At 40.5% G+C, this 14,185-nt stretch overlaps 1 protein-coding gene across 3 annotated transcripts in view; it reads right to left on the minus strand.

Annotated features, from left to right (window-relative positions):
* FGGY (FGGY carbohydrate kinase domain containing) overlaps window positions 1-14,185 on the minus strand; it is a 421,541-nt gene that overhangs the window by 253,472 nt on the left and 153,884 nt on the right. For all 3 annotated transcript variants that reach the window (XM_082669259.1, XM_082669261.1, XM_082669262.1), the window contains one exon: window positions 4,630-4,745. In XM_082669259.1, coding sequence (XP_082525385.1) covers window positions 4,630-4,745 — 116 coding nt within the window. The remainder of the gene's footprint in view (window positions 1-4,629; window positions 4,746-14,185) is intronic.

Raw genomic sequence — 14,185 nt, forward strand, 5'->3', positions numbered from 1 at the left:
GTTTAACACTTCATAGGGAGGCTTCCGAGATTCATTTCTCATAGTTCCAAGAATTGCTCCGACTGCCTGGAGGTAGCTTCCAGAGGAGTTTCTGAAAGTCCCAACTGAGAGTGCATGTCCTCTTTAACATCCTCCACTTCTGGTTCAGACTGAAACTACAAGTTCAAGTCACCAGAAATGAAAATCAAAGGAAACATCATACAATTAATTTTGATGACTGGGTAAGTTTTAATTCATGTATGGTAATATTCTGGTTAATGATATGGCTCCTTAGGACATCCATTAAAAATCCATTAACAGGCGAAATCTAATAAAATTATTCTGGAAATTTTCTGCTAGATTAGCATTATGGACTTTTAATGAATATTTCCTGTAGGTATTGCTCTATTAGCAGAGCTAATATACTAATTAAACATGGGTCTTGTGTTGGAAGGGAGGGGAGCACAAAAAGATGAAAATAATCAGAAAATCAGAGTTGAACTTGAACCCAAGTCACCTAAGATAACTGCTAAAATCAGTAAACATCACTAGAGCTTTTAAAAGCAAAAAGTGTGGGCATCCCAGTACCAGCCACCCCAGTCATTCATTTACCCACTTATTAATCAAAGAGTAATTTAGCTGCTAAAATGTGCCATGTCTTGTGCTGGGGCCAGAATACAAATGTAAATAAGTGAAAATCCACAGGTCAAGGAGCTCACAGTCTACAGTAGAATCAAGACATGTAAACAGGTAATCAATGTGTACTATAATAAATCTGCGTTCAACACACCATGGGAATACTCAGGAACAAACACTAAATTTGAGGGAAAGGGTGGACACATAAATTTTAAAAATCACTTAAACAATGAAGCAATTGAAGCTGAAATTTGTGTTCCAGTAAAATATTAGCTCCTTCTAGGGCCTCCCACAGGGAGGGTTTCAATCCTGACATCATTTATTGGTTCTGCATGTGGTTACAGAAAGTTACTTATATCTCTGATTCTCATCTGTAAACAAGGTAACAGTACTTTTGTCACTGGTTTTAAGAATTACATGCAACAAGGTATGTGAAAGCACACAGAAATGTGCTTGAAATATAGAAGGGGAAGGAGGATTAGCATTTATTTGTTGCCTACTATACACACACAATAAACATTATTTGGAAGTCAATACAGCAAAATGATTAGAGCAGGATTTGGAATCCTCCAAACATAGGTTTCAATTCTGCTTCTACCATTTGCAAACTGTGCAAGCATAGGTTAGACACCCTTCCCCTTTCTGAACCTTGGTTTCTTCAGCTGTAGAACAGGATAAATAAAAATAACTCTGTTACACTGTTTTGAAAATTTAAAAGGATACTGGTTGTAATGCAATAGTATCATGTCTCAGAAACAGTAAACTATTAGTTTTCATTCTACCATTAACTATATCTTTCATAGGCAAGACTATAAAGATATACAGCATTATGAGACTTGTCTAAGTTCATACCATCAGTGCTAAAACTAAAACTACCCTTGCTCCCAGTTCAGTGTTTTAGACCCAACTTGCCTGAACCCCTCAATTACAGGACAAGAGTCCCTCCCCTAGTACTCAGTCCTGATGCTTCTTCTTCAAGGCAGGGAGCTCATGGGGAGCCTCCAGAACACCAGACTGGGGACTCAGGACTTAGTGGCCCTGCTTTAGCTCTAATGACCAGTGCACTAGTACCTTGGGGTTGTGGGCTAAATTGTGTCCCCAAGATTCCTATGTTGAAGCTCTAAGCCCCAATGTGACTGTATTTGGAGATAAGAGTCAACAGGAAGTAATTAAGGTTAAATGAGCCCAAAAGGGTGGGGCCCTGATCTGATAGGTTTAGTGTCCTTATAAGAAGAGACACCGGAGAGCTCTCTTTCTGCACACACACAAAGAAGAGATCACATGAACACACAGCAAGCCAAGAGGAGGCCTCAGAATTAAACTACCCTGTTGGCACCTTGACCTTGGACTTCCCAGCCTCCAGAACCGTGAGAAATACATTTCTGTTGTTTAAGTCTCTCAGTCTATAGTATGCTGTTATGGCAGCCAGAGCAAATAAAGACACCTGAGATATCTCTTTGCCACCGTTTTCTCTTAACTCTTTCCAATCCGTCTCAATTCAAACAATTGTGCTCAAGTCAAACACATTCTGTCAGTAGATATTTACCAACATCTTCTATGCCAAGATACTCAAGGGTACGGCAGATACAGTCCCTGCCCTCCAGAAGCTTTTGGTTGAGTATCACTTTGCTGTCTGGCTGACCATTTCCCCTGCTGGACCTGAGGCACTGTCCAAAACTCCAGTCTGGCTGGCTGGAGTCCTGACCCGCCATCCTCTGGTTGGCTCCCTCAGCCCCCAGAATAAAAGACTGACTCTATTCCCCAGCTGCTATCTCAGTTGCTGGCTCCAGAAGGTCTGAATACCCAGAATTTTAAAACTAACCACCATATGACTTAAAGTATTAATACTTTTTATACCCTGTGAATTTATATCCACTCATCAGCTGAGAGCCCATCACACTCTGACTCCTGTCTAGGTGTGGACTACCGATGTTTGTTCCAGTCAAGCTCAAACTGGCTTTGGGTGCTAAATGTTGGACTTCTGCTTAATCCTGCTGGAGGCCAGCCATACAGCCACATCAGTTCCCTCAGGTCCCAGATATCCCAAGGAGGAAGTCTGCTTTGGTAGAAAAGTGTAGACTCAGAGACCCTAGTCCTACTATTGACCCTACAACTAAACAGCAGACAAAAGAACTGAATCTCAGTTTTCCCATCTGTAAAATGGAAATAGCTAGACAAATAGGTTTGTGAGGGCCTAATGAGATAAATGAATCACCTACCAAATCACCGACCAAAGGACTTAGAATGCAGCTGATGACTAATGACTGCTGCTTTGCTTTCTTCCTCCCTTCCCCTGGTCCCAAGCTCCTCCCCTTCTCTACCAGCTCAGATCCTATGACGGTTTCAGTCGAGCCACAGAAAGTCCAGAAGGGTTCTTTCTGCATACTACCCTGGCTCTGTTCTTTACCCCAGATTTAGGTATTAGTAGTTGAACAGACCATGGACAACTGAGCTATGTTGTCCACAGCATAGCAGCATAGATGCTACGTGGATCTTTCATATTTCTGTTCTTATACTCTTGCAATCTAAGAGAGTAGTCATGAGGACTCCACCAGAGAAAGGCTGGACTGAAACGACCTACTAAGTGACTCGGTTATCAGGGGGGTTGAAACTATGGCAGACACTACTAGTTGTTCACTCAAATTTTATAGCACAGCTCTCAACTTCTGGCCAGTCACATGAATGGTCACCTGACTGCCTGGCCAATTACCACATTTCCCAGCCACCCCTACAGCCTCATGAGGCCTCATTAACAAGTGCCGATCAAATATATACACTACCAAATGTAAAACAGATAGCTAGTGGGAAGCAGCCGCATAGCACAGGGACATCAGCTCGGTGCTTTGTGCCCACCTAGAGGGGTGGGACAGGGAAGGTGGGAGGGAGACGCAAGAGGGAGGAGATATGGGGATGTATGTATATGTATAGCTGATTCACTTCGTTGTACAGCAGAAACTAACACACCATTGTAAAGCAATTATACTCCAATGAAGATGTTAAAAAAAAAACAACAAGTGCCAGTCAATAGGATGTGATCAGAAATGATGTGGCCCATTTCCACGTTATGCTTCCTCCAAAGGAATGTGGATGGATTCTTCTGGTCCTTTATATTCTTCCCACTAACTGGCTGGGAACTGATGAGAAATGAAGTGGCTAATCTGGACCCAAAGTTGGAGGACATGTTATGAGAACGGCAGAGCTGCCTTATAATCACTTACCTCTATTCTACTACATAAAAGGGAAATACTCTGCCATCCTGTTTAATCTGCAGTACTTTTAAAATGTCTCATTACAACCTCCTAGCCTTCACACTAAACAATACAGAAGTACTTCTCTTTAATCAGGTATAATTGCCTACCTGATGACAGCTTACTAGAATCGTAGGTAGTAACTATAAGAAATAAACATCTTTCTGTGACATGAACATGTAAACCTGAAACTTTAACATATCAGCTACAATTATATGTACCTAGTATCTGAATTCTTTTACCAGGTAAATTCCTACCAATCATCCACACCTCTACTACCCAGTTAGTGTCACATAAAACTGGAAGTCAGGAACCCTACGGCTTTAGTCAGGAACCACTGGCTCACGTTCCAGTTTATGTCTTGCTCCTGATCCTTCCAATTTTGACCTCTTCAATTATTTTTTTTCTGTATGGCCTTGCCTGGTTCCTTGAACCTAAATCACAAGACATTTTCCTAGGTCTGACTGGAGACAATCCATACACATCCCTTCGATTATGCTATTCCCAGTTGCTCCATGCAAGTATCTTCCTCAGTCTAGCCCCACGTCTAACAGTCTACATTTCAAGGCAGCTTTTCATAACTCAGTTCCTATAAGCCCCAATGCAAGGGCCTACTAGTCATGGCCTACCCATCATAACTTACTCGCTTCTCTTGGAAAAACAGAGCTGTGTTCCTATATTTTAATTCAGACAAAGACAAACAAAAAATAAACACCAATATATTCATGTGTACATACACATAATCAGAAAAAATTATTTTTTTTACCTATTTTGCTGTAATTATCTGCAACCAAGTCTTCCAAACCAACCATCTTCCAGAAACTGTCATCCCAGCCTTTCTCTGCAGAGTATGTCCATTTGCACACCAGGGAGCAGAGAGACCTAAGAAAATGGGAGAAAGGTAGAACCAATAATATGAGCCTGGTTTCCTTTATATTTTGCCTAATACTCGTCCAGATATCTGCAATAGTATTGAAAAAGTAGAATAAATTGAAATAGTATTGAAATAGTATTGAAATACTATTCAATATTTCAATAGTATTGAAAAAGTAGAATAAACATCCCTGTTTAAATCAAAAGTCCCCACTGACACCTGTTAATGACTGAGAGCATCTTCTTTCTCTTTCAAAAGGCTTCCAGCCCTTTATTTAGGTCTGGATCAAACAATGTATATAAATATTTGTATTTATATCTATGTTCATATTTACATGACATTTGTGAGATAAACAGAAATTACAACAATGACTAGCTACTTGATGATACGGAGCATTATTATTAAGTGTTAGGTGTGAAACTGATAATTGTGGTTATGTTTTGAAAAAGGCTTCTTAGCTAAATGATACATACTGAAACACTGATGTATAAAATGATATATTGGGCTTCCCTGGTGGCACAGTGGTTGAGAATCTGCCTGCCGACGCAGGGCACACGGGTTCGTGCCCCGGTCCGGGAAGATCCCACATGCCGCGGAGCGGCTGGGCCCGTGAGCCATGGCCGCTGAGCCTGCGCGTCCGGAGCCTGTGCTCCGCAATGGGAGAGGCCACAGCAGTGAGAGGCCCGCGTACCGCAAAAAAAAAAAAAAAAAAAAAAGATATATTATCTGGGATCTGCTTTAAAAGAGCAAGTGAAGGGGAAGTGAATGGTGTTGCAGATGGAACAGACCCAGCCACGGGTTGACGGCTGTAGGGCTGAGGGTGGCTAAATGGGTGTTCGCTATACTTCTCTATTTTGTACAGGTTCAAAATTCTCTACGATAAAAAAGTAAAAAAAAAAAGTTCTTGGTATAGATGTGATAACTGCAGTCTAAAGCAATATTTAACAGAAGGAAGACTTGCTCTGGATGGCGTTTTACTCTCCAGCTTCATTTCTCATCAATTCCCTCTTAGTATTCTACACTCCAGCAATAAAGAATCTTTTGCAGCACTCTGAAAAGGTCACATTCTCGAACACTTCTGTGCCTCTACCCTACTTCTAGGTGCCTGGAAAATTCTTCCCAGCTTCTTAGCCCTGATAACTTGAAACACTTCCTTTAGACTAGACTGAGACTCCAGTTCTAGTTTAGATGCTCCTCCTCTGAGATCACAGCGCAGGAATCAAATCTCACACAGACCTTATCACACTGTATAATTAACTGCTTCTTTATATATCTTCTTCCCAAGAGTCCCATGCCTTCCAATCTGTTCTCCCTTGTGTCCAGAGCAAACTTCATAAGGTAAAACCCGATGACACCAACCCTTGATTCAAACACTTCAATTGCTCCTCACTCCCTTCAGGAAAAAGTCCCGTCCTTAGCTGGGCTTGAGCAACCCTCTGTGACATGACCATGCTGACCTCCAGCTTCCTCGCTTGCCATCCCCACCCTTGCTTTCTCCATTCTGCAACACTGAACTACTTGAAGTATCCTATAGTGGCCATGATTGCTCACTTCCCTGTACCTTGAAACCTTTACTCCATTCTGCCCAGAATGTTCTTCCCTGTTACGTGTCTAACCGCTGATTAGCCTTCGTGACTCAGTTCAGACTGCCCCTTTTCTAAAAGCCCCAGTGGAGGGCCAGCTGAGTCCAAAGCCTCTTCTCCAAGTTCAATGTGGACATACCTGTATCTTAACACTTAACACAATGATTGCCTTTGCCCCTTTCCTTCTCTATCTCTGCCACTAAACCAGCAACTCCTTCAGAGCAAAACCAGCCCTAATGATCTCCACATCACCAGTACCTAGTCCACATTCCGCCATATGTCAAGCCATGATGAATACTGATTGAATGGAAGCTCTAGAGAATGAATATGGTCTGTCTGCCTCACCACAGGTAAGTGATAAACCTGGGGAACGCTTGCAGTTTTACAGATAAACCAAAACCTACCTATCTCATAGGGCCAATAGTCTAGGCCTATCTCATTCAGTCATTCACAGTGATTCACTCATTCACTCACTCACTTAACAAATATTTAGTATTCAGTCACTATGACCCTGGCACTATGCTAGGCTCTGGGGAACCAGTTATATGCAAAAGACCTGGTCTACTGCTCTCCTAGAAGCTGACAATTTAATTGAGGAGACAGTGATCAAACAATCACACTAAAATCACATCCTAACAAAAATGTTCTGTAGAAAGTAGAGAGAGAAATGAGAACTTTTAGCAGGAGAACCTGGTGGGAGAAAGGGGGAGAAAGTGTCAGGGAGGGCTCCACAGAAGAGCTCACATTTTGTGAAACCTAAATGTCTTTTGAAAGCAAACAAATGTTATTTCTCAGTATTTTTTTCACATGTGGCATATATGGCAGAACACATTGAGCTAAGTTAAGTGGCACCTATATATTGAAGGAACACTAGTCCCAGTAGAAACTTAATATATATGTGCTAAACCCTTCACCTTATTTAAGCAAAATAATTTTTTGAGGTATAAAGATAGCAGCCATCTATGCAGCATGTTCTGAAGAATATACAATAGGATAACTCTTCCTGGCACAACGCCTGAAATTCCAACTTTTTAGAAGCTATGATAGCTCACTGGAAAGAACAATTAAATGAGACAAAAGACTGTGTGGAAGGATTGCTTCTAGGGATCGATCTACATAGGAAAACTCTTCACTCACCAAACGCTCCATTCATTTGCAGACTTCTGTGCCTCTATTCTGTCCCTTCCCTCTTGACTGATTTTTGCTCCTTTCACTCAACGCTGTCTACTTGGAAAACTCTATGTTGTTCTTATGGTCCAGTTCCAATGTGTCTGTCCTCTGCACAAGTTTCCTCACTACCTCCAAGCTAACCTCATGGCTGTCTCCTTTGAAGTAGCATTATAACTTGGAAATGTTTCATTGCAATTCTTAAATGCTGAGGCAGGTTGAGTTCATGGTCCCAAGTCTTCCGCTCTCTACGTATCCACATACTTTGCCACTTAATTTGTAGGGCTACACCCTCCTCCTCCCAACCTCACACTGTGGGCAGGGCCACCTTTCCTACCTCTAGACTTTGGATTCGGTCATGTGACTGGATTTGGCCAAAATAATGAGGCATAAGTGACTGCTTTCCAGTTTCAAGTCTAAGCTTCAAGATACATTATGTGTTTCTGCTTGCTCTCTTGAACTTCTGAGAAGATCACTCAGGGTTAGCCCATTGGTGCCAGGAGGAGGATAAGAGGTATGTGGGGCAGAGCAATGACCACCAAGCCCAGCCTGGATCAGACATCTCCAGGGAGCCAAGACTGGAGGGAGTGAGTCCAGCTGAGAACAGAAGAACCACCCCTCAGAGAACAGCCTAAATGAGCTACCTGTGAGTCAAATAAATGATTACTGTGTTGAACTACGGAGCACTGGTTGTGGTTTATAACAGAGCAATAGTTAAACAGCTCAACACTTTACAGCATGACTAAGCTATTCCAGGCAGACTCTCCCTCCCCACCCCCAATAAGGGCAAGGAGAGGGATGTCCAGTTCTCGCAGAAAGTTAGAATAAGTGGCCAGAGAGTATGCTTGGAGTGAAGGTGACCAAACCCAGGAGGCAGGAAGTTTTACAGCTGCAGATGCCTCTGGTAAGTCCCTCCTACATTAGGGTTATTCAGACACTGTGAGTGTCCCTCCTATTTGGGTCTCTTTAAATCAACTCTTGGGTAATATGGATATACAAGCACAGCACAACTGGCAATACTTAGAGAGTACATCTGAGGCCACAGGTTCTCCAGAAGGCTTCAGCAGAGAGAGAGCAAGTACAGGACTTTGTCTTGTTAGTAAGTAAAGGCAAGCTAGCAGCAGCAGAACAAAAGGTTTGCCTCCCTCTGAGGCTTCTATTAGGACCACTGTTGTCATTCCCTCAGGTGTTTTAGTGAACAACCTGCACTCTCAGGATAGCTATTCACCCTCAGGCAAGCTGACCTATCAGCCTGTGCGTGTGTGTGTTCACGTGCACCTACATTCTCGTGTGTGAGAGCACGGGTGGGAGGAGTGATTTGTAGGATCAGAATTCAAGATAGGAGCCCAAGAAAGACAGGGGTTATCCTAGCAGGGTGAATTGTTTCAAAGATTGGCAGCAGGAAAGGAGAGCTGAGTCCACCCAGGGAAAAGGGTCACTCATTATTTGTTCCCTGCCAGCAAGAACACCAGGGCAGAAACTGCTGTAACTTTCACTGCTTTCAGATGTGTTAATGTCAAAGAGACTATAAAAGCCTATAGCCTATATGAGAGTCAAAAGAACACAAACTAAAGAGTAGGCAAAACAAAAATAATACCTAACTTAGGGGACTAGTTTACCTGAGAGAGAAGATCATACAGAACACCTCTAAGAGGAAGGTCTCGGTGAGGCAGAAATGATGAAAACAATTGGAAGAGAACATCAATAATGAAAGCAATGCGAAATCAGAAGGCAGCATGAAAGACTCTGAATTAAAACCACTAACTTTCAATTTTATTAAACATTTCTGTATAGGAGAATTAAAAAAACAAAACAAAACACTAGCACTGTTAAAAATTGAATTAATTATCTGGAAGACCAAGTGAACGAAATATCTTACTACCTGTAACAAAGACACAAAGGAATAATGAGGGAAAAAATAAGAGGCTTGGAGGGCAGATCTGGCAGCCTAACATGAAAATAACAGGAATTCCAGAAGGGATTTTTAAAGAAGAGGAAAAGGAAAAAAAGAAAAGATGAAGGAGATGTTCTAATTAAAGAAATAGAGTACTAGTTTTTATTTATTTATTTATTTATTTATTTATTTATTTATTTATTTAAACTGGCTGAAGCAAGATTTAAGTCTGCAGTGAAAAGTCTCATTAAGTCCAGGAAGTGAATCCAGGAAATACTTGAAGTTCAAGCATAAACAGAAAATTATACAAGCTTCCAGGCAGAAAGAATAAGTTACTTACAGAGGCAGGCAAGAGATTCAGCCTAGCTAAGGAATTCTCATCTACAACTCTGGAATGTAGAAGACAGTGGAAAAATGTACAACCATTAAGAAAAATGATCCAAAAATCCTATATCTAGAAAAAATATTATTCAGCTGTTGGGGAAAGGAAAAGATTTTCAATGTGCAAGGATTCAAAAGGAAACTTCCCATATACATTCTCTGAGGACAATACTTGAAAAAGAACATAACCAAAAAACAATTGCTTCTGAGCAGCTATCTCAACAGAGAGGAAATCAAAGACTAGAGGAAGCAGTGGTGGTGAACCCTGATATTAATTCATATTCTCTCTCTCTCTCTCCATAGTGTGTCTACATACATATATATACACACACATGTATATATGGGTACATACATATTTAAATCTAAATAGATGATGATCATGTAAACAGAAACTTGTAATATTAAGCTTTCTTGAAACACAACAGGTATGCTATATTAGAAGGAAAATCTAATGATAGCCTGGAACTGAAAATATTAAGTTAGCAAAACATCAAAGTCAGACATTGGACAAGGGGTACACAGGAAAAGGACTTTGTATGTGTGGGCAGAACATAAATTTAATGTTGGTTGTAAGAAATGATATGGTAATCACTAGTGGAAAAAAAAAAAAGCTTAGTAGAATGCTCAAATTAACAAGGAATAAAAAGGTAATAAAGAGAGAATTAACAGTGAAACCAAACTAAACCAATTAAAATAAAAAGAGAGAGCAAGTAATGTAATATAAACAGAAAACAAAAATAAAATATAAAGAATAAAATCAATTATTACAGTTATTACAACAAATGTGAATGAGCTGAATTCTACAACTGGTTGAAAGATAATAATCACACTGGGGTTAAAATTAAGGGATATCTTGCTTACAATACAGGTTTTAAAAAATGTGATAAAGAGGTTTTGCTTTTTTATTTAAAAAAAAAGGGCAGCAAAGAAATGGCAAATACAAATTTTTAAAAATATGACAACATAAATATCCGAGTAGGATACAAGATCAAAAATATTAGCAAAACAAAGAGGATGACTTCAATGACTAAACACTCAAAGAAGAATATTACCATTCATTTAATTTTATGAACTGAACAACATAATGTGAAACATATAAAATAAGAGCTCTTAGAAATAAAAAAAAGGCACTTGAAAAGAGAGACAATTTATTTAAAGCTTTTATGATTCTTTGAGAATTTGAAGAAACAGGTAAACCAAAAGAATACTACTACTATTATTGAAGAATTAAAAGACTCCAATGCAGTCAACAAACTCAATTCTATATATTCATATGGGGGAGAGAAAGGAAGAATGTTTTACAATACAAGCAGAGACCAGATGGGTAAACTGGTATTTCACAAAGAAATTGAGAGGTTTAAAATATTTTACTGGAAAATAAATATGTCTGAAAATTAATAACCTAAGAAGGTAACATAAGAAATTATGAAAAACAGTAATAGATTAAACTGAAAGAAAGATCAAAAAGGAGTAGTAAAGATAAAAGCAGATGAAAGACATAAAATAGCAAGATAAAATTCAGGGAATCAACAGAGCCAAAACATGGTTCTAAGAAAAGACAAATGAAACAGAAAAGCCTCTGGTAAAAACTGAGGAAGAGAAAAGAAGAGAAGGTAAAAATAACAAATATCATGAATGGAAATGGGGGCTATAACTACAGATAAGGCAGACATTAACAGGAAAAAAAAAGGAATTACATGAATAACATTATGCTAGTAAACTTGAAAATTTACATGAAATGGACAGCTTAATAGAAAAACAGAACTTATCGCAACTGACTCAAAAACACAGGAAACCTTAATAAATGTATTACCATTAAAGAAATTGAGTCAGCAGTTAAAAATCACTGTTCAAATAAAACTTCAAGCCCAGATGGTTGTACTGGAAAGTTCTAACAAATGTTCAAGGAACAGAGTACTCCAAAATATTTCAGAATCTAGAAAAAAAAGGAATGTTCCCCCAAGTTAATTATAAAGGTAGGATAACTATGTTACAAAAACCAAGTAGAGATAAGAAACAAAAATCAGAGGCCGCTCTCACATTATGAATGAGAACATAAAAATTCTAAATAAGACATGACCAAATTTAATATAAAAATGTGGAAAAAATACATCAAGAACAACATTCAAGAATGTTTTAATGACAGAAGATATATGGATGTATTTTACCACAGGATTTTATTAAGAGAGAGAAAAATGATCAACTCATATTGAAGAATAGAAAATATTTGATGAAGTTAAATGCCACATCAAGACAGAAACTCAGGCTTTCATGGTGGCACAGTGGTTGAGAGTCCGCCTGCTGATGCAGGGGACATGGGTTCGTGCCCCGGTCCGGGAAGATCTCACATGCCACAGAGTGGCTGGGCCCCGTGAGCCGCCGCTGAGCCTGCGCGTCCAGAGCCTGTGCTCCGCTACGGGAAAGGCCACAACAGTGAGAGGCCCGCATACCACACACACACACAAAAAAAGACAGAAACTCACTAAAGTGGCAATAACAGAAGCTTCTGCTTCTAAACATGATGGAGTAAGAGAGACTGGATTTTACCCCCATGCCTTAAATAACTAGAAAAGTCCAAGTAAACATAAGAAGCAACTGTATTCAGACCTTGAACAAGTGGCAGCACAGGTCTGTGATCCCTGAGAGAAGGAAACAATGGGGTTAGCCCTAAGATGGTGCTGGCTTTCTGCCTGGAAGCACACACCAGACCACAAAGCAGGAAGAGGGATGCCAAGGAAAACACAGCAGTATCATGAAGCTAAGGGCACTGAGATCAGAATCCAGGGAATTTAAGGTAGCTGGAAGCACAGACTTCTTAAGAGGAGGTAGCAATGCAGAAAGAGGGCCCTGAAAATTTGCACAAGTGTCCCATGAACTCTTTGCTGACTACTGAGATGTAGATATGCACACTGACACTCCGTGAGGTCTGATGAAGGAATGAGTGGAAATCTAAGAGCGGAATGGTTCTGACTTCACGAAGAGCTAGGAGTCACTTGAGTTACCAAAATTAAGAGTGGAACATCCTCACCGATCACTTGAGACATTCAGTGGAGACCCTAAAAGACACATGCCTTAGCAGTGTGACTACACTACCTGCACTAACAAAGTTTAAAAAGAAGTCTACAAAGGATAAAACTAGGCCCAAAGTACATTAATAGCCTCCCACGCAAAGTAGTTCAAAAATCCTTAACAGAAGCCAATAAAATCAAGACATTCACAACATAAAACTGACCCTGTTAATATCTAATAAAAAATATTTGGGGGACTGGTTCAAGATGGCAGAGTAGAAGGACATGCACTCACTTCCTCTTGCAAGAGCACCGGAATCACAACTAACTCATGAACATTCATCGACTGGAAGACACTGGAACTCACCAAAAAAGATACCCCACATCCAAAGACAAAGGAGAAGCTGCAGTGAGATGGTAGGAGGGGTGTAATCACAATAAAATCAAATCCCATAACCGCTGGGTGGGTGACTCACAAACTGGAGAACACTTATACCATAGAAGTCCACCCACTGGACAGAAGTTTCTGAGCCCCACGTCAGGCTTCCCAACCTGGGGTCTGTCAATGGGAGGAAGAATTCCTAGAGAATCAGACTTCGAAGGCTAGCAGGATTTGATTGAAGGACTTTGACAAGACTGGAGGAAACAGAGACTCCACTCTTGGAGGGTACACACAAAATAGTGAGCACATGAGGACCCAGGGAAAGGAGCAGTGACCCAATAGGATACTGAACCAGACCTACCTGCTAATGTTGGAGGATCTCCTGCAGAGGTGGGGGGGGGATGTCTGTGGCTCACCACAGGGACAAGGACACTGGCAGCAGAAGTTCTGTGAAGTACTCCTTGGTGTGAGCCCTCCCAGAGTCTGCCATTAGCCCCACCAAAGAGCAGGGTAGGTCCCAGTGTTGGGTCAACTCAGGCCAAACAACCAACAGGGAGGGAACCCAGCCCCACCCATCATCAGACAAACAGATTAGAGTTTTACTGAGCTCTGCCCACCAGAGCAACACCCAACTCTACCCACCACCAGTCGCCCCCATCAGTAAGCTTCCACAAGCCTCTTAGATAGCCTCATCCACCACAGGGCACACAGCAGAAGCAAGAAGAACTACAATTCTGCAGCCTGTGGAACAAAAACCACATTCACAGAAAGAGACAAGATGAAAAGGCAGAGGACTTTGTACCAGACGAAAGAACAAGATAAAACCCCAGAAAAACAACTAAATGAAGTGGAGATAGACAACCTTCCAGAAAACGAATTCAGAATAATAATAGTGAAGATGATCCAGAGCCTCAGAAAAAGAATGAAGGCAAAGATCTAGAAGATGCAAGGAATGTTTAACAAAGACCTAGAAGGATTAAAGAACAAACAAACAGAGATGAACAATACAATAACTGAAATGAAAAATACACTA

This window comes from Grampus griseus, assembly GCF_964374135.1.
Source record: "Grampus griseus genome assembly, chromosome: 1".
NCBI classification, from domain to species: domain Eukaryota; kingdom Metazoa; phylum Chordata; class Mammalia; order Artiodactyla; family Delphinidae; genus Grampus; species Grampus griseus.